Raw genomic sequence first — 18,965 nt, forward strand, 5'->3', positions numbered from 1 at the left:
TCAAAATGGCAGCGTTGTCATCGCAGGCACGCAGGTATCCAGTGAGCCACTGCGGATTAATCCAGTGAGCCACTGCAGCTGCTGATTGTTGTGATGTTAAGAAGAGTAAATGGGCACATACTCTGAAACTGTAATATTCCATTATAATGTGCACCTTTTGGCATAGTTCTCTGGATTTTGGGTCACTTCGGACCATAAAGCTCATCTGAGGAGAACTTAACTAATAGTTAACTCAGAGTTGTTGAAATCTTACTCCAGCAGGGGAAGACTATATATATATATAGAGGACACTTTCTATCTAACGAAATGGGACACAGCATTTAATTTGGCAATGAGGATGGGTGGCGACTCTGGAGGCAGCTACAGTAGCTGCTCTGTCCTCATACCCTCAAAATAAATCCCTGTCTATCCACTAGTCTTTCTTGTACTTCTCTATGATGTTGTTCATGTTATGCAGTGGAGTCTCTTTTTGATAGCATGTAGTTTGTTCTTTAGATTAAAGTGTGGTTTGCCCCTTCACAAGTTCAGAATCTGGTATCTGGTTGTGTCTGGTTATGTGATAATGCATTTGTGTCTGTGTTTAACAGGAATGCACCAACGCCTGCTGCAATGCTAAAAACTGCACTCTGAAAGCAGGGGTCCAGTGTGCCCATGGGGTCTGCTGTGAAAACTGCAAGGTACCAGCCCCTACCCCCCCCCCCCCCCTCAGCCTCCCCAAAGAAATGTACATTTATGACTAGTACGTTGTACTCTGAATTTAAAGCTAATTATTGACGTTCTCCTCCCACAGCTGAAGCTGGGGGGCACCCTGTGTCGGGCCGCAGCAGGAGCATGTGACCTGCCGGAGTACTGCACAGGGGCCTTGCCCTACTGCCCTTCCAACGTCTACCTGATGGACGGCTCCCTCTGCCAGAATGGCCGTGCCTATTGCTATAATGGCATGTGCCTGACACACGAGCAGCAGTGTCTGCAGCTGTGGGGGCCCGGTAGGCCTGCATTCTCCCTCCCCTCCCCTCCCTTTTCCTCTCACCCCATGACACATGCTGTATGTGCATCCGCCTGCATCGTTTGGAATGTTTTAACCAGAGAGAAGCACTGAGTATTTATCTCTCTGCCTGCTGAGCTTCTCAAAGGGATTTCATGGGAAACTATGTAACAAACATTTGAACTTGTTCACTGACAGTCATGCACCACATAGCAATGTTTCAGTGAATGACACACTGCATATACGACAGTGGCCTCATAAGATAATACTGTAATGGAGCTGAAAAATCCCCATCGCTTGGAATCACATGATTAGCCACACGTTTGTGCTGATGGTATAAACAAATCTACTGTGCTGCCAGTCATATAAAACTATAGCACATACTATTATGTACAGTATATAATACTTCCATCCATCCATTTTCCAAACCGCTTATCCTACTGGGTCACGGAGGGTCCGGAGCCTATCCCGGAAGCAATGCAGCTGGGAACAACCCAGGATGGGGGGCCAGCCCATCTCAGAGTATATAATACTTGATGAGGATAATAAACAACTATGTTACTGGTTTATGTATTCACTATACTACACTTATGTTATTTTTGAGTGCACTCGTTCTACTTATAATAAAAGTTTACTGTAGCCTTGTGTTGTAATAAGCTCAGTTTAGGTAAGTACACTCTGATGTTCACTCAACAGTGAAATCGCCTAACCCTGCATTTCTCAGAGCGTATCCCCGTTGTTAAGCGATGCATAACTGAAATAATTATTAGCAATCATTAAATTAAAACAAGTTTAATTTAAAAATTAATCAAAACCCCAAAGGTGGGTCAAATTCAGAAGGAAATCGACTGAAAACTAACGAAGCTGCCACTAATCAATAAACTATAATATTTTTTTCATGTTAAGATCTTATATTCAGCTTCAGTTGCCTGGAGACTCAGATGGTTTTTGCAGTGCAAAATAGTGATAAAAAACTTTTTCTTTAACAAAATAATATCATTTTAGAAATAAGCAAGACACATCAGTACATGTGAACTTGATCTGAATAGTATCCGGATACATTATCAGATTTCAATGCTAATGTGAAATAATGAATTCACTGTAATGTATTACCTTTATACCTCATAGGGAATAAGCTAAAAAAATTAGATGTTCAGTGTATGGAGCATGAAGAAAATTAATGCTCAGTTCATGCTCAAACATATTTGGGGGGCCTAGTAGGTCAAAAAGGTCAGAAGTTTCATCTTATAGATATTGTAGTTGGACAGATGAGCTCTTCTTTTGTTTCCTTAACTGCAGATATGAAGGAAATAATGACAATTTTAACGTTACTGTTACATTAGTTACCAGAGGTCAATCACAGGTGCAGCTACAAAGCCACACGTGTGTAGGTCATTTAGTAATTGGACTGGTAGCTGTGGATCTGTGTAGTAGGCCTCCTATATAAGTCCTAGTAAAGTAAATATAATGAATATAATTGATTTAATCAACTATTGTTTAACTGATAATCATTAAAATATTACAGTTTATTATCATGAGTAATTATTTGTTAGATTTTATCATGTACAGTATTCTATTATTAGAGAATAAAGAGTTTTCCTAGACTTTAAATTGGGTTAGTTGTTGGTTGCTTACTACAAATGCTACAACCAAAGGTTATTTTATAAAAATGCATCTACTGTTTTTTTTTAAAAGAACTGCGTAAGAAGATCTGCACAAAATTTACAAAATTGAGCTAGTCGTGTTGCATGGAAGCTAGTATGCCTACTAGCCTGTAGTAATTATTATGACTCAATGATGCATTTTTATTTGATTCACAGGATGAGCCTGTTTTTCTTACAGGTGCCCGTCCAGCTCATGATACCTGCTTTCAGGAGGTAAATGCTGCAGGGAATGAATTTGGAAATTGCGGCAAAAATGCACTGGGGGTCTACGTGAAGTGTGAAAAGAGGTAACGTAAAAGAGTGCATGACTGCGGCTTGTCTGAACAGCCTGCGTGGATGGCTATGATGCACGATAGAATACTTAGGAAACCATTTCCTCTTTGTCATAAGTACATAACTTCAATCATTTGTCCTAGACTTTAGTGTAAAGGAAGGGACTTTCATTTCTGCTTTCCTTGAACCTTTATAGGATAGAACAGTGATAATTAATTCCTGTGAGGAAATTCTCTTTTGCCCAGCAGATCCTGCTTCTATGAGACACACATACAGATGGTAGCAAGCTTGGGGGGGGGGGGGTCACAGCACAGGGTCCATCAGTGTGCAGCACCCCTAGAGCTGGGCCTAGAAATGTGATTACTTTGCTGAGACCAGGGCTCAAACTGACAACCTTCTGATCACAGGCACAGAAGCTTAGCCTGCTGAGTCACTCACCGCCCTGAATCATATCTCTTTTGTTATGGTTAACTCTGACAGCGATGCCAAGTGTGGCAAGATCCAGTGTGACAGCATCGCAGAAAAGCCCAAAGGCTTCAATTCTGTGGCCATTGACACCAGCATCCACACCGATGGCACGAAGAGGATGTGCCGAGGCACCTATGTTTACACCAAGCCGGATGAGCAGGACGTTGTTGACCCAGGGCTCGTCATGACTGGGACCAAGTGCGGAGATGGGAAGGCATGTGGCGTCCTTTTTACACTCCCCAAGCCCTGTAAGAGGGTCAGACGTCAACTGACATCACCATGCTCTACCACTCCTGTGGAATGCATGTAGTTCCAAAATTCTTTTTTTTTTTTTAAATGACCATAATGCAGACACAAATATTGTTTTACCTTTAAATCATTAATTCTAATTAATACATTCTATTGCAAACAGATAGCATTCTGTGAAATAAGATCTGCAAACATACTGTAATTCTGCATGCTGTGTAACTGTATTTTGTACACTAAGGCTGTAACAATCACAGCAAGCAGCAAATACTGTAGAGCACCATATTTCTGTAGTTTGGGTATAATTATACACAGATGAGACGAAACACTACTCCCACCTCTATGTGAAGTAGATAATGTTGATTATCTTGTAAAAACAGTGCCAAAGTTCGGATTTTTTTGGTAGACGATAAACTAGCATTCAGTACTTGTAGTCGAGGTGTTGAATGCAGAAAAAATGGGCAGAGATAAAGATCTGAGTGACTTTAACAAGAGCTAAATTATCATATAGGAAGACGACTAGGCATCTCCGCAATGGCAAGGCTTCTGGGCTACTCATAGTCAGCCATGGTGAGTGACAACTGAGAAGGGTCCCAGCAGGGAAAAGCCATGAACTCCCGACAGGGTATTAGACAACCAAAACTCATCAATCCCATCTGGTACAAGCCTACTGTGGAAGAAATGGCAAATAATTTTGATGAAGGTCATGTGAGTAATGTGTCAACGACACAAGGTGCATCAAGTCCTAGTGAGTATGGAGCTACAAGCCAGTCAGTGCCCATGCTGACCCCTGTCCACCATTAAAAGAGTGTATAATGGGTATGGAAGCATCAGAACTGAATTTTGGAGCAAAGGAAGAAGGTTGCCTGGTCCAGTGAATCTCATTTTCTGTTGCATCATGTGGACAGCTGGGTATGTGCTGAGCAGCTGTGGGATGTGTTAGTTCGTAGCTAAGCAACCCCATACACAGCAGAGCTCAGTGCACTGTGTCATGACACCTTACTCCCATAACTATCATTAAAATTATTGGTAACACTTTAACAGGAGGTACAGATAATATAATATCCTATTACTTATTTACCAAAAATCTTAGTTACATACTGATCTTATGTTTGTTCATGATTAATGAATCGCGATGCATCTTTTCTTCAAAGCAATCCCTGTATTTGCTACTTTATTGGTTAATTCTGGAAATCTTTGTGAACTGCTGAAGGAACCACCAAAGTAACAAGTAATGAATAATACAAGTGAATACTGATGTCATATTTGTGCATCCTTAATGAATCGTGATGCATCTTTTATCTCAAGTAGTGACTATATTTGTTCTTGCTTTGTACTTCAGTAGTAGCTGAGTTACAACAAATATTTGTGCCCCCTCAAGTAAGGTGTTACCAAATGACCTTAATTTGTACTACAGTAGTGATTCTGTTGGTTTGTACCAGACTGGGTAGCCTCCATTCACATCCCACCTTGATGAGTCTTGGCACCAAGCATCCTGTCAGTAAGAACGCACCACAGCTGATCATGAGCACTCCACAAGCCTTGCCGCATTGGTGATGCTCTAACGCAGTCATCTGGCATTTGGCATCATAACAATTTGGCCCCTCAGAAAATGACTCAAGTCTTTACTCCTGCCCATTTCTTCTGCATTCGACACATCAACTATGGGTAACAAATGTTGACTTACCGTCTAATATATCCCAGATCTTTACATGCGCTATTTTTACAAGATACTCCTGTTATTTGTATCACATGAGGGTGGTCATAATATTTTTGCTCATGGGTCTATTTTAGTAGAACTGGCTACATCACTGTTGTCATGCAACAATATCCTGGTAGGATCCAGTGCATCTGTGTGTCTTCTGTCTTCAGGTGTGTATCAATCAGCGTTGTCAGAACAGATCCTTCAGTGACCTGATGAACTGCCTCACTCGGTGCCACAGACATGGGGTGAGGGCCACACTTTGCTAGAAATTTGTTCACCCTTGTAGCAATAGCAACAAAATGAAGTCATGTTTCACTGGATATAGTTACTGCTGTGATTGAGCATACATGTCCAAACTGGAGCAGTAAGCAGCATCCACAAAGATCATTTGAACAGTCTAGCTTTGTCTTGAGCCACCAAATCAGCTGTGCTGCTGAATTAATAAGGAAGAAGAGAAAAGTATTTACTTATAGCCATTACAACATTCTGATATGTTGTAAAGAGGAGTATTTACTGATATTCTAAAGTCTTCCAAAGCACATTAGCCAGTGTCTTCAGCCCGCTAAGCCTAACAGGTTACACGTCTCCCTTTTCTCATCACTTCTCTAGCATCAATCCAACCATTGCAAACAAATGTTGCAATTCTGTGATAACCAGTGAAAATGCAGTAAATATATGTCTGTATCTGTGGTGGGGGGTGCATGTTACAGGTGTGCAACAGTAACCAGAATTGTCACTGTGACCAAGGTTGGGCACCACCCTTCTGTGACAAGCAAGGTCTAGGGGGGAGTGTGGATAGCGGGCCCGTGCAGTACCACGGTGAGTGAAAAGGCTTAGGTTCTGAAGAGCTGGCCCGTGCAGTACCACAGTGAGTCAGGCGGATTAGTTTCTGAATAGCGGGGCCCATGCAGAACCACAGTGAGTCAGAGGATTAGGTTCTGAATAGCGGGGCCCGTGCAGTACCACAGTGAGTCAGGCGGATTAGGTTCTGAATAGCGGGGCCCGTGCAGTACCACAGTGAGTCAGGTGGATTAGGTTCTGAATAGCGGGGCCCGTGCAGTACCACAGTGAGTCAGGTGGATTAGGTTCTGAATAGCGGGGCCCGTGCAGTACCACAGTGAGTCAGACGGATTAGGTTCTGAATAGCGGGGCCCGTGCAGTACCACAGTGAGTCAGGTGGATTAGGTTCTGAATAGCGGGGCCCGTGCAGTACCACAGTGAGTCAGGTGGATTAGGTTCTGAATAGCGGGGCCCGTGCAGTACCACAGTGAGTCAGACGGATTAGGTTCTGAATAGCGGGGCCCGTGCAGTAGCACAGTGAGTCAGGCGGATTAGTTTCTAAATAGCGGGGCCCGTGCAGTACCACAGTGAGTCAGGTGGATTAGGTTCTGAATAGCGGGGCCCGTGCAGTACCACAGTGAGTCAGACGGATTAGGTTCTGAATAACAGGCCTTGTTCAGTACCACAATGAGTCAGGCGGATTAGGTTCTAAATAGCGGGGCCCGTGCAGTAGCACAGTGAGTCAGGTGGATTAGGTTCTGAATAGCAGGGCCCGTGCAGTACCATGGTGAGTCAGGTGGATTAGGTTCTGAATAGCAGACCTTGTTCAGTACCACAGTGAGTCAGACGGATTAGGTTCTAAATTGCAGGGCCCGTGCAGTAGCACAATGAGTCAGGCGGATTAGGTTCTAAATAGCGGGGCCCGTGCAGTACCACAGTGAGTCAGACGGATTAGGTTCTGAATAGCAGACCTTGTTCAGTACCACAGTGAGTCAGGCGGATTAGGTTCTAAATTGCAGGGCCCGTGCAGTAGCACAGTGAGTCAAGTGGATTAGGTTCTGAATAGCTGACCCGTGCAGTACCATGGTGAGTCAGGCAGATTAGGTTCTGAATAGTGGGCTGGTGAAATACCACAGTGAGCCAGGCAGATTTAGCTCTGAATAGCAGGCCCATGCAGTACCATGGTGACACAGGTGGATTAGGTTCTAAGCAGTGGGCCCATTCGGCACCATCGTAAATCAGGCGGATTAGGTTCTAAACAGTGGGCACATTCGGTACCGTTTTGAGTCAGCCGGATTAGGTTTTAAGCAGTAGGCCCATTCGGCACCATCATAAATTAGGCAGAGTAGGTTCTAAACAGTGGGCACTTTCGACACCGTTGTAAATCAAGCAGTTTAGATTAAGTGCCTGTGGGGGTGATGCCATGACTGCAGTGTCTTATAAAAGGCAGCCAAACATCCTAACTTCCTACATCAACTGGCACTTGGGCTCCATAGGTATGTCTTGTCAGTATCATTTTGTGTTCTTTTGCATTCACATGTTCAATGTGAAGGCTCTACAAAATCTCTATAAAGTGTGTTTTGTTCTGACTTGGTGTCTTCAGGCGAACAGGGCCTAGTGGTGGGCCTTTTCTTGACCTTCCTGGTTCTGGTGCCTGGTGTCCTGGTCCTGTTCTGGTGCTGGAAGGTGAAGGCCCTTACCTTCCACATGTGGTTGTCTCAAAGGTTGATCAGGTATCAGTGCCATGCCATGAGCTCCTCAATACACATAGTGTAATTGTGTTGCACAATGAGTGTACCTTGCAATGCCCAACTGGATAAAACCATTACAAGATGGGTGCATAACTGGGCTTCCTTTATTAGATATACGCTATTTTGATTATGTTGACTTTGTTAATTTCATACCGAAGAGTGTTTCCCCCAGACAGGGAATGCATTTTGTTCCCCAGACAGGGAATACATATGGTTTTGGGACCAGTCCACCATCATCGTCATTTTCTAATTATTGTGATAACTCAAAAGTATCAAGCATCTTTTTGAAACTTTGCAGAAACATTGTCTGGATGATGAACCGGAACTGTTCAAATTTTGAGAAAGTTTGCCCGAAAATTGAAGCAACACTTCTTAGTAGCAGCAAAAGGGTGAAAACAGATGACATTTAACCCTGTGAATGTGATAAATGAAAAAGTGTTTGATGGATCTTATTACTGCCTCTGAAAAACATAATATGGATGATCTACAGCTGGTTACATTTTCAGACAAATTGTCCCAAAAATGAATTGTGTGGCATCAAAGGAAGAAATATACAGTAGAGGCTGTAGTCTTGTGAACCCTGTAACTCATTTTACCAATGATATTCATACTTTACAGACACATTGTGTAGGGAAAGTGGTCAAATTCTGAGACAAAATGCACCTAAATTAAAGCAGTGCTGCATAATGATAGCATAGAAAAGGATTGCCTACGACACTTGATCTTGTTACTGCAATGACTCAAAATGTGTTTAATTGATCATTTTAACTTTTGCCAACACAGCTGAAGGGTGAAGATCTAGAACTGAAGCAGTGCGACATAATAATATCTAAGAGAAGGACAGCCTCAGACATTTAATCTTGTCAGTGTGAAAACTCAATAAGTATTTCTTAAATTGGTTACAATCTTTACAGACACATTATATGGGTGAAGGCCTAGAAATGATTGTAATTTTAGACAAAACTGAAGCAGCACTGCATAGCGATATCAAACAAAAGGACAGTTTCAGACAAAAATATTTGACAGATCTTTTTCAATCTGTGCAGGGGCATTGTATGGGTGACAGACTGAAACTGCTCAAATTTACAGATAAATTGCACCAAAAATGAAGCTATGTCACATTGTAATAGCAGAGGGAAGGGCAGCTTCAGAAATTTGATCTTGCCAGTATTATAGAAATTATTTATCAGACCTTTGTATGGTGAAGATCTGGATAAATTTTGAGACAAACCACACCAAAATGGAAGCAACACCACTCAGTGGAAGCAAAGGGAAGGGCGACTACAGAAGGTGCTTGACCTTGTAAACAGAATTACTGTGTTTGATTGATTGATTGATAACACTTTATCGATCCCCAAGGGGAAATTCAGCTTGATTCAACATGCATATGTTCCACAATCATATATCAATGTCATACTAAAAAGCATAATAAAAATCTATGCAGTACAGTCAGATGTACAAATTGATGTTGCCATTGTGTCCTTCACCCAGTGACAGACAATACACAATAATAACTATATTTCACTGTCCTGTGTCCTTCTGGCTGCTTTTACTCAAACCCTGCTAAAGTCTGTTCACTCAGGACCACCTTGGGCATCTCGTTCGGGATTTAAAACCTTTAGTCTAATTTAGGAAATATTAGGATGTTTTAGCACACCTATCATCTTACTGGCTTGATTTTGTGCCTTCTGGTTTTTTCTCTTCAGAAATGACATTTCTGACCGGTCGGTTAATAATGGACATCAGAACCTCTCACTGCAACTTGGAATACCTGGATCATCAAGCATCGATCATAAAACCAGCAAATCCAGGGTAAGTTGCACTTTCAGAGATTATGAGCAGTATTTAATGAATCCATACTGTGATACACACTGTGCTGTATTCATCTACTATACTGAAAACCTTTTAACTCTCAAAATAGCTTTTAGTGGGTAATAACACCTTGAGGTTCATGCTTCTCTTTTACAAAAGCATGACTTGGACTGGTTGAGAGAAAAGCTCTGGTAGATGTGTTGATCTGCTGAATGTCTCTGCAGGAGTCTCACACCACAAAGGAGAACCTGCCCTTGAGGCCTGTAACAGAACCCAGCCTCATCCAGCCCAGCAGAAGAGCTGACCAGCATTGGTCACCCGATGAAGGCCAAGGGACCCCCTCTTCAGTGGGAAAGTTGTCCTCCATTCAGTCCCAGTCACCAGCGCCTGCACACAGTCTCACCCCACCCAAAAAGGTCCTACCACTGAGCTCAGGAACAGGCCTTACGGTTAGCTTGCATCCAGTTAATTTCCATGTGATTGCATATCTGCGTCCTCTTCGTGTGTTTAAGAGCCATTTCCTTTCCTAAAAGTTGTGTCCCATAAAAGGAACTTTCAGGCCCTGTTGTGTTAGATTGCTGAAACATTTTGCTGAGATGTGCGAATGTTTTCTAGGAGATTCTTTATCAGCGTCCCTCATTAGAATAGCAGGCTTCAGGCCAAATCCAGCCCTCCACCTGTTTTAATCTGGCCTGCGTGTCATTTGGAACAATTCTGCAATTAAAGCAAAAATCACCACTAAGTGGCCATTCTAATCCTAACCCAGGCAAAAATCACGAAAAATGAATCTCCGTAAAAATGTTGTGTTTTCAAAAAAAATTGGACAAACAAATATTTTTTCACCCTTGTTGGATATAAGGCAGTGTGCCTTATTTGTCAGGAAAGTATTGCTGTCATCAAGGACAATTCCAATTGAATTGGAATTCATTTCTCAAGTAAACATGCTAATTAGGCTTGCAACCTATCTGTGCAGGAGGGGGAAGAACAGGCTTCTACATTAGCTGCTAATTCATAAACACATCAGAATATTTTTGTTTATCAATCAGCGGCTCAGGAAAATGCAGCTAAAGCTAGCTACATTTTGTTGCATAAAATCGGCAACATAGCAGGCTTTTCTCAAAAGGAGAATTTTTGAAACACTGTATGGTATAGTGGCTAGTGTGGTTTGCCTGGACAGAAAATCACATTTTGAAAATATCAGCCATTCACGGCAAAAGGTAAGTTCGGAGCGCGAGCGGCGACAGCTTTAAAGCGACCAGAAGTCAATCATTCTCTATGGGAAGGTGCACTTGGGTGGTGAGAACATCAAATTGAAGTTGAAGCCGGGTGAACTTTACAGTAATGAGCTGTGACGTGGTTTGGTGGCAACCAAATGGGATGGTAGAGATACTCGTCTAAAGAGAGTTCCACAGAACACAAGCATGTAAACTTTTGTTCCAACCAAAAAGGTCCCAAGCACAATGGAGGAGAAATTGTATGGAATGCCGTCAGGGTATAAACCATAAGACAGGATGTCTTGACAGGGTATTTTTTACCCTCTACTAATAGTGACGAGTTGGCATAAACCAAGGCATCTAAAATTATTGTTATTCGAGGTGAGTTAGTGATACTAATTTTGGCACCATAGCATGCAAAACAATGTAAATCAACGTTTCATTAACGTCACTTATTTAGAGCAGTATTGTTTCCCGTAACATAATTACATATGCTTTGACAAATGATAGCATATCGGCAGCTGGCACAAAGATAAGCCTTTGCAACCCCTTTAAAAGGTTTTCAAGGCCCATCTTTCTGAGCAACCTTGTTTCCGCCTACTCTGGCTACGTCAGAGAGTGTCCCCAACGTTTGCTGGCGTTGCGGACAGGGCGGCCACAGCGATCATTAATTGATAAGGATCTGAGTGCACAGTTGGATGGCAAACTTAAGGACTTTAAATATGTATTTTTAAATATGGACATTAAAGATACAGCACAGCTTTTCTTATTTATTTTAGGAACAAGAAATCAATTATGAGAAAAAAAAACTGACCGTGGAATCCAGGTCGCCTAGAGGAGGATGGGGTCCCCTTCCGAGTCTAGGTTCCTCTCAAGGTTTCTTCCTGCTAGAGGGAGTTTTTCCTTGCCACCGTCAGCTCAGGCTTGCTTGGTGGGATTCTGGCCGGTTAAATGTAAAGTGCTTTGTGACAGTGATTGTTGTTAAAAGTGCTATATAAATAAAATTGAATTGAATTGAATTGAATTGAAAGGTATAACAGGACAGGAACATTTCACTGCTGTTTCTGCCTGCCTTACGTTAGTTTAGCCATCACAAAGTGCTAAAACAAGCATGGGATTTAAGGGAGCACCTTTCTGGGCACCTTAGGCAAGACGCAGGATTTCCCAGAACTGCGTGACGAGAGATGGCTGTATGACTTTACTTTCACAGTTGACATTTTGAGCCATTTGAGTGACTTAAATTTGAAACTTCATAGATGCATTTATGCATGAATTATACAGCTACGTAAACACATTTCAGGCAAAACTGATGTTGTGTAACAAGCAAGTTGGCAACAGGTGATTCACTTGCCCAAACTGGCATCAGTTGACATGTCTTCACAGAATTATATGATATACAGTGGAATACTCATGGACCTGCATGCCGGGATCACTCATTTACCCAAGATCGAGGAATCACTGGAGCTTGTGTCACACCCTTTCTTGTATGATCATAAAAAGGCACCACCAAACATGCAGCATGAGCTAATCGATCTCCAGTGTGACTCTAATCTCTAAGAAAAGTGCCACTCAGCCAGTTCTACGCCTCACTAAGTGATATAAAATTTTCATTGATAAGACAGCTTGCTCAGAGTAGTTTGGTGCTGTTTTCCTTCACTTCTGAGTGCGACCAAACATTTTCAGTCATGAACTTTAATAAATACAAATACAGATCTCGGTTAAACAATGACCACTTGTGTGCCATTTTGCACACTGCATCCTTAGAAATGGTATCACGATTTAAGAAACTTGAAAAGCAACATGACCAGCTCCTCTGCTCAATGAGTGAACTGACATGTTTTGCGCATTTTGATAGATGGAAAATTACCTTATATATTCAGAACTAAGAAAAAATGCATTGGTTTGGATGTATAAAAACAACTTGAAAATTATGTTTTTTCACTATTTTTGTTGATATTAAATGTTGTTGATACCCCTAGAATGCTTGATGTTTCATATGAATTTCACATTCATTCACTCTGTTAGTAAAATTCTGTACCACCTGGGCTCTGCTCTTAGTTTGATATTTTCCTTCCGCTTACCCCTGACAGCCTGGGGGTTCCCAGCCGAGACGGCCACCTCAGCGACCCCCGCCCCCGAGAATCTCCCCCACCTGCCACCAGGTCGTACCTTCTAAAGCTGTCAGCAACATGCGATTGGTGGCTGGGCGCAAAGTACCTGATGCCTGCCCATGTGAGTGACGTCACAGCTCAGATCTCTATGGTTCAGTGCTGGGTTTTCCTCTGCTGCACACAGTTGCATATCAGGTTCCGTAGGAGAAGATATCCTGTTTCCAAGTCCTGTACCCCATAGACTCCAGGCTCAGTCTGCAACCCTGCCCTAGATAAGTGTTTAAAATAGCAGCAATAAACACAAACAAAATGTTATAACCACTGTTATGATTATATACTGAACAAAAATATAAACGCAACACTCTTGTTTCTGCTCCCATTTTTCATGAGATGGACTTAAAGATCTACAATTCATTCCAGATACACAATATTACCATTTCTCTCAAACATTTCTCACAAATCAGTCTAAATGTGTGATAGTGAGCACTTCTGCTTTGCTGAGATAATCCATCCCACCTCACAGGTGTGCCACATCAAGATGCTGATCTGACATCATGGGTAGTGCACAGGTGTACCTTATACTGCCCACAATAAAAGGCCACCCTGGAATGTGCAGTTTTTTGCTTTATTGGGGGTCTGGGGACTCAGAACCGGTCAGTATCTGGTGTGACCACCATTTGCCTCATGCAATGCAACACATCTTCTTCGCATAGAGTTTATCAGATTGTCAATTGTGGCCTGTGGAATGTTGGTCCACTCCTCTTCAATGGCTGTGCGAAGTTGTTGGATATTAGTGGGAACTGGTACACGCTGTCGTATACGCCGGTCAAGCACATCCCAAACATGCTCAACGGGTGACATGTCCGGTGAGTATGCTGGCCATGCAAGAACTGGGACATTTTCAGCTTCCAAGAACTGTGTACAGATCCTTGCAACATGGGGCCGTGCATTATCTGTCTGAGTGGCTGGTCTCAGACGATCTTGGAGGTGAACCTGCTGGATGTGGAGGTCCTGGGCTGGTGTGGTTACACGTGGTCTGCGGTTGTGAGGCCGGTTGGATGTACTGCCATATTCTCTGAAACGCCTTTGGAGACGGCTTATGGTTGAGAAATGAACATTCAATGCACGAGCAACAGATCTGGTTGACATTCCTGCTGTCCGCATGCCAATTGCACGCTCCCTCAATGCTTGTGGCATCTGTGGCATTTTGCTGTGAGACAAAACTGCACATTCCAGGGTGGCCTTTTATTGTGGGCAGTATAAGGTACACCTGTGCACTACCCATGATGTCAGATCAGCATCTTGATGTGGCACACCTGTGAGGTGGGATGGATTATCTCAGCAAAGCAGAAGTGCTCACTATCACACATTTAGACTGATTTGTGAGAAATGTTTGAGAGAAATGGTAATATTGTGTATCTGGAATGAATTGTAGATCTTTAAGTCCATCTCATGAAAAATGGGAGCAAAAACAAAAGTGTTGCGTTTATATTTTTGTTCAGTGTATATCTATACTCATGCATGTCTTTGAATCTGCAGTTTTTCCTCTTTTTTTATATATATTGAAATATTCAGGAGTGTTACTAGAGATTTATGAAAAGGGGGGCTAAGTCTATTAGGGGGGTCTATTGTAATGAAAATGCATGGGAATGCACCATTTAAACTAGGGATGAGTCAGCATTGCTTAATATCTGAAAATTCTAGAATTATATTAGTAAAAAATTAAAATAATTAAATAATAAGCTATTATAAGTATTATTAGCAGTATAATTAGTTGTGATTTACACATGGTTGAGCCTAATGGTTGAGTCGGCCCTGCTTTGTGTCTGCTAGCACAGCTTTGAGCAACAAGTATAAGAGAAACTGATGCTGCTGCTGTTAATTTTTTTTATCTACATTTAAGCTGTCATGGTTGTTGCTAATGTTTTTGAAATTCATGTGGAAGAACTTCACATGAAAAGGAGACATAAGTGATAAACTAAGCAGTGTACATTTATTGGGGGGGGGGTGCTAAAGAATATTTTGGGAGGTTAAAGATGCCCCTGGAATTACTAATTCAGAAGAACTTCCCCTGAAAGGCATGTATCAGTTCTATGAACAGTTATTATATTAACAATAAATGCTGAATAGCACCAGTTGTGTTGGATCCCTTGTCTATTGTGGTGATGTCACAACTGGAGTTTGAGCCCAGTGTAATGTTGTATCCTAAAGGCATCAGTGTCATGTGAACATGTCGAGGCACATTATCCCTTTCTAGTTTCTAAGTTTCATTCTCTGGAGGAATGATCAGCAGTAACAGCTCTCTCCTGATTTTTCTTGTCTTTTTTTGCAGAGCTGTCCTGGTGGAGGGTATCCAGCACAGCTCAAACCATTTTAGACATTGAAAGGAGGACCATCAAGACACGCCTGTTGTTCTGCATCTACAACTTGCACTGGGGTGCAGAGAGGGACAGGGATTGGCTGAACATGCAGGGGCATTCAGTTGGTCGCGAGCAGGGAAAGCACCACTTCCTTTTGGTGACGTCATCTTAGGCTGACCCTATAGGAAAATACTACTGTATTACTGTGATAATAACTTAAAGGGGTCATGGGGTCACTGTTAACCAAATATGGGAAAACAATATATGTTCACCTTTTTTTACTGCAGTTGGTTTCTCTTATTTTAAATAATACTTCATATGACAGCAACGTGTATTAAAAAGTCAAACTTTGGACAGTTGCATGTTTTCTCATTCATTATTTGTACTAGAAAATAAGTCAATGCACGAACATTGGCCGTCTCTTTGCGTTCATTATTTCTTAAATACAAATAAATCTTAAATAAATTGTTGTACAGCAACAGTTCAGCACAAATTTGTTTTCCCTAGTCATTTTGGTTTTGTGAGGATACCATACAATTTCACAAATGTCTACAAAGGAGTGTTACACTTATTTAATATACTTTTTTAAAATATCTTATATAATGCAAACCCTAAAGTTAAATTAAAAATAAAATTACAATTTTTCCCAATTGCTTAAATACACGTCCCAGAATACTACACAATTTACCAAAACTGTGCAATTCACCCTGTATCCTTCACAAATTAGAAAATTCCAAAAATAAGCAGATCATAAGTTTCATATTGTGCGCCGAGTCAGTACAGGCTGCAACATGTTGCAATCCACCAGCCCAGCTGGACCCAGTACATCTCCCTGGAGATCTCTCATCCAGTCTGCCATTAGCGTTCTTACTGATCACATTCACTATTATCGCAGTGTATGAATTAATTATTGTCATTGCTCCATCATCCCTTTTCTTATTGCTCTATTGTCTTTTGAGAAATGGGCTAAAACATGAGAGAGAGGCTACAGTACCATACACAGTGGACATAAAAGGTGTACACACCCCTGTTAAAATGCCAGGTTGTTGCGATTTAACAAAAATGAGACCGTGATAAATCATTCAGAAAGTTCTCCCACTTTTTATATCCACTATAGTTTCACACCATTTCAGACAATGGAGCCACAAATGAGAGGGAAAGAAAAGTGCAGACTTTATAGGGTCAAAATAGAGGAATACAAAACAAAAAATGTGAAATGCCAGCATGGGGCTGCCACTGTTAATGTGGTCAGCTCAACAAACAAATTTCTATCCCTGCCTGTTTCCTCCCTGTCATGGCCTAACAAGCCACACCTCCTACTTGTTTACCCCTCTTGTCTTGCCTCTTGTGTGGATATTGCTCCCAGCTGCCTCTCATTAGTCCCCTCATTAGTTCTCTATATTCGTGCCTCCCAAGCCTCTATTCCTGAGTCTGGTCATTGACATTGAACCTTCCTGGTGTTTTTCTGCTTCCTGGTTGCTAGTCCTCTTGTTTGTGTTCCCCCATAGTCCTGTTTTTTTAGTCTCTGTTCATCTAGCTTAATAAACTCCCTTTTATTTTGCCACAACACTGTCCTTGAGTCCTTTGTTTCTCAATTCATGACAGAATGACTGGACTCTGCTCTCAGTCCTCTATTGTCCATCTCTTACCCTATCCTCAGCTCTTGGCTTTTTTTTTCACCCTCCAGAGCTGATACAGAGACCTGCTTAAAGACTTGAGTATTCTGAGGTTTCCTGAGCTGATGGATAGACTCATACTGGTAGAGTATTGGCTCCCCGTCAAATGGGGGGATCTATCTCCCTGCTCACCTCTAGGTGTCCTGGTGGCTCCTGCCCTGCTCACCTCCCGATGGGACTCATCGGGAAGATGCCCTTTGGGAAGACTTGGAGTGGGACTCTCTGGGTCTTGCCCTGGGTCCTGCTCTGTGAGCCCCTGCCTCAATTCAAGGCTTGGGTCAATCTGGTCCCAGGTCTTGGGTTAGCCACGGGTATTGGCTGGGGCCCAGGTGAGGGGTCGGCACTCATTGCCACCCAGCTCTCCAGGATCCGGGAGACTCCTTGGACACTCTTGATTCCCTCTGGTCCCTTTCCTGAAAACTGAGCCTGCCCTAGCCTGTGTCCTCTGTAGCCAACCCTGATGTTTCCATCCCTGTCATTGTTGTCCCTCCAAATGTCTATGTTGTTCTGGGGTGTGTGTGTGTGTTCCTGCTACTATCTCTTTGGTCCTTGGCTCTGCCTTTGTCTGCTCCATGCCCCTAGTCATGCCATGTGTCTTGTCCCGTGTCCACGATCCTGTCCGTTTTGTGTCCTCTGGCCTTGTACAGTATGTCTGCCCTAGTGCCAGCCCTGGTGTGTGTCGTTTCCCAACTCTGTTGTTGTACGGTCTGGTGTCTTGGTCCCCGAGTACCCTGTCCATACCCCCATGCCTGGAGTGTGCATCTCGGGGAGGAGGGCGGGGTTACTGTCACATCCTTGCCTATATCCTCCCTGTCATGGCCTAAAAAGCCACACCTACTTGTTTATTATTCTTGTCCCGCCTCTCATGTGAAAATCACTCCCGTTAGTCCTGCACATGTGTCTCCCAGTTCTGTGTTCCCGAGTCTGATCATTGACATCAAACCTTCCGCTGGCTTGTGCCCTTCCTGGTTCTCAGGCTTCCTGTTTGTGTTCCCTCACAGTCATTTTTATTTCCAGTCTGTGCATCTAGTTCAATGCTACAATGCCTGCCCTTGAGTTCCTCAAATCATGACACCATGATGATGCCGTGTGTAACATGCTTACACAGTGGTGTTTTTATACCTATTACATGTGGGTGCATATGTGTTGGGAACTAAATTTACTTTGATTTTTCAGTATGTACACTTCTAACTTAAAAGTCATTTGGAAAAAATGTAATAAACCCTGAATGTTAATTGTATAGTATTACAGTATATCAGATAAAAATGTTCCTGTATTTAACATGCATTTCACCAAGCACTAAGACTAACTGTAGATGCAACGTAGATGCACATCTAAACCCTTGATGTTGCTTTATTTCTGTTCCCGGCAAAACATTTGTTCAACTGCTCTGGAACATTTGTAAACGTAATTTTTTTTCAGGTTAAGTTTTTCTTTATAAATCCCAAAATCTTCATATAAATGTGTATGAAAATGTTAGCTTCTATTTAGTTCACAGTCTTTATAAATGAGCCCCCTGTTTCTGGCATATTGTGTTTTAAGTAAAAAGAAAAAAAAAAAAAACAAATCCAGACGTTACTGCTAACTAAAACATGTAAGCTGTTGTGGCTAAATCTCAGATTTAGATGAAACAGCTGTGCTATAACTTTGAATCACAAATGTACTTGCATTCCAATGCAATTAGACTATAACAATTTATACAAGGAGCGTACTGCTTGTCTGGGCTGTTTGTGTCAGTGGGAAACTACATTCAACATGCACATTTACAGATCATTTACAGACTGGCAGGGGCAGGATTTGATGGCGATGATGTTATAAAAAATGAATTCAGGTTTTATACCTAAAAAAGAAACACAAAATTCCATTTGAGAACAGGCATTATTACAATTAACAAAAAAATGGAAAATGAGAAAGGAGGGA

The 18,965-nt window shown here is 42.1% G+C and overlaps 1 protein-coding gene across 1 annotated transcript in view; it reads left to right on the top strand.

The window, feature by feature from the left end:
- Positions 1 to 15,702, top strand: part of LOC125721103 (disintegrin and metalloproteinase domain-containing protein 33-like) — a 67,356-nt gene extending 51,654 nt beyond the window's left edge. The window contains exons 13-23 of the mRNA XM_048997036.1: positions 588 to 677; positions 791 to 986; positions 2,828 to 2,936; positions 3,403 to 3,604; positions 5,509 to 5,586; positions 6,052 to 6,160; positions 7,725 to 7,854; positions 9,579 to 9,684; positions 9,909 to 10,133; positions 12,989 to 13,130; positions 15,342 to 15,702. Of these exons, the coding sequence (XP_048852993.1) occupies positions 588 to 677; positions 791 to 986; positions 2,828 to 2,936; positions 3,403 to 3,604; positions 5,509 to 5,586; positions 6,052 to 6,160; positions 7,725 to 7,854; positions 9,579 to 9,684; positions 9,909 to 10,133; positions 12,989 to 13,130; positions 15,342 to 15,343 (1,389 nt within the window). The 3' untranslated portion in view covers positions 15,344 to 15,702. The remainder of the gene's footprint in view (positions 1 to 587; positions 678 to 790; positions 987 to 2,827; positions 2,937 to 3,402; positions 3,605 to 5,508; positions 5,587 to 6,051; positions 6,161 to 7,724; positions 7,855 to 9,578; positions 9,685 to 9,908; positions 10,134 to 12,988; positions 13,131 to 15,341) is intronic.
- The last annotated feature ends 3,263 nt before the right edge of the window (positions 15,703 to 18,965 follow it).

This window comes from Brienomyrus brachyistius, unplaced genomic scaffold (assembly GCF_023856365.1).
Source record: "Brienomyrus brachyistius isolate T26 unplaced genomic scaffold, BBRACH_0.4 scaffold32, whole genome shotgun sequence".
In the NCBI taxonomy this organism is placed as follows: Eukaryota; Metazoa; Chordata; class Actinopteri; order Osteoglossiformes; family Mormyridae; genus Brienomyrus; species Brienomyrus brachyistius.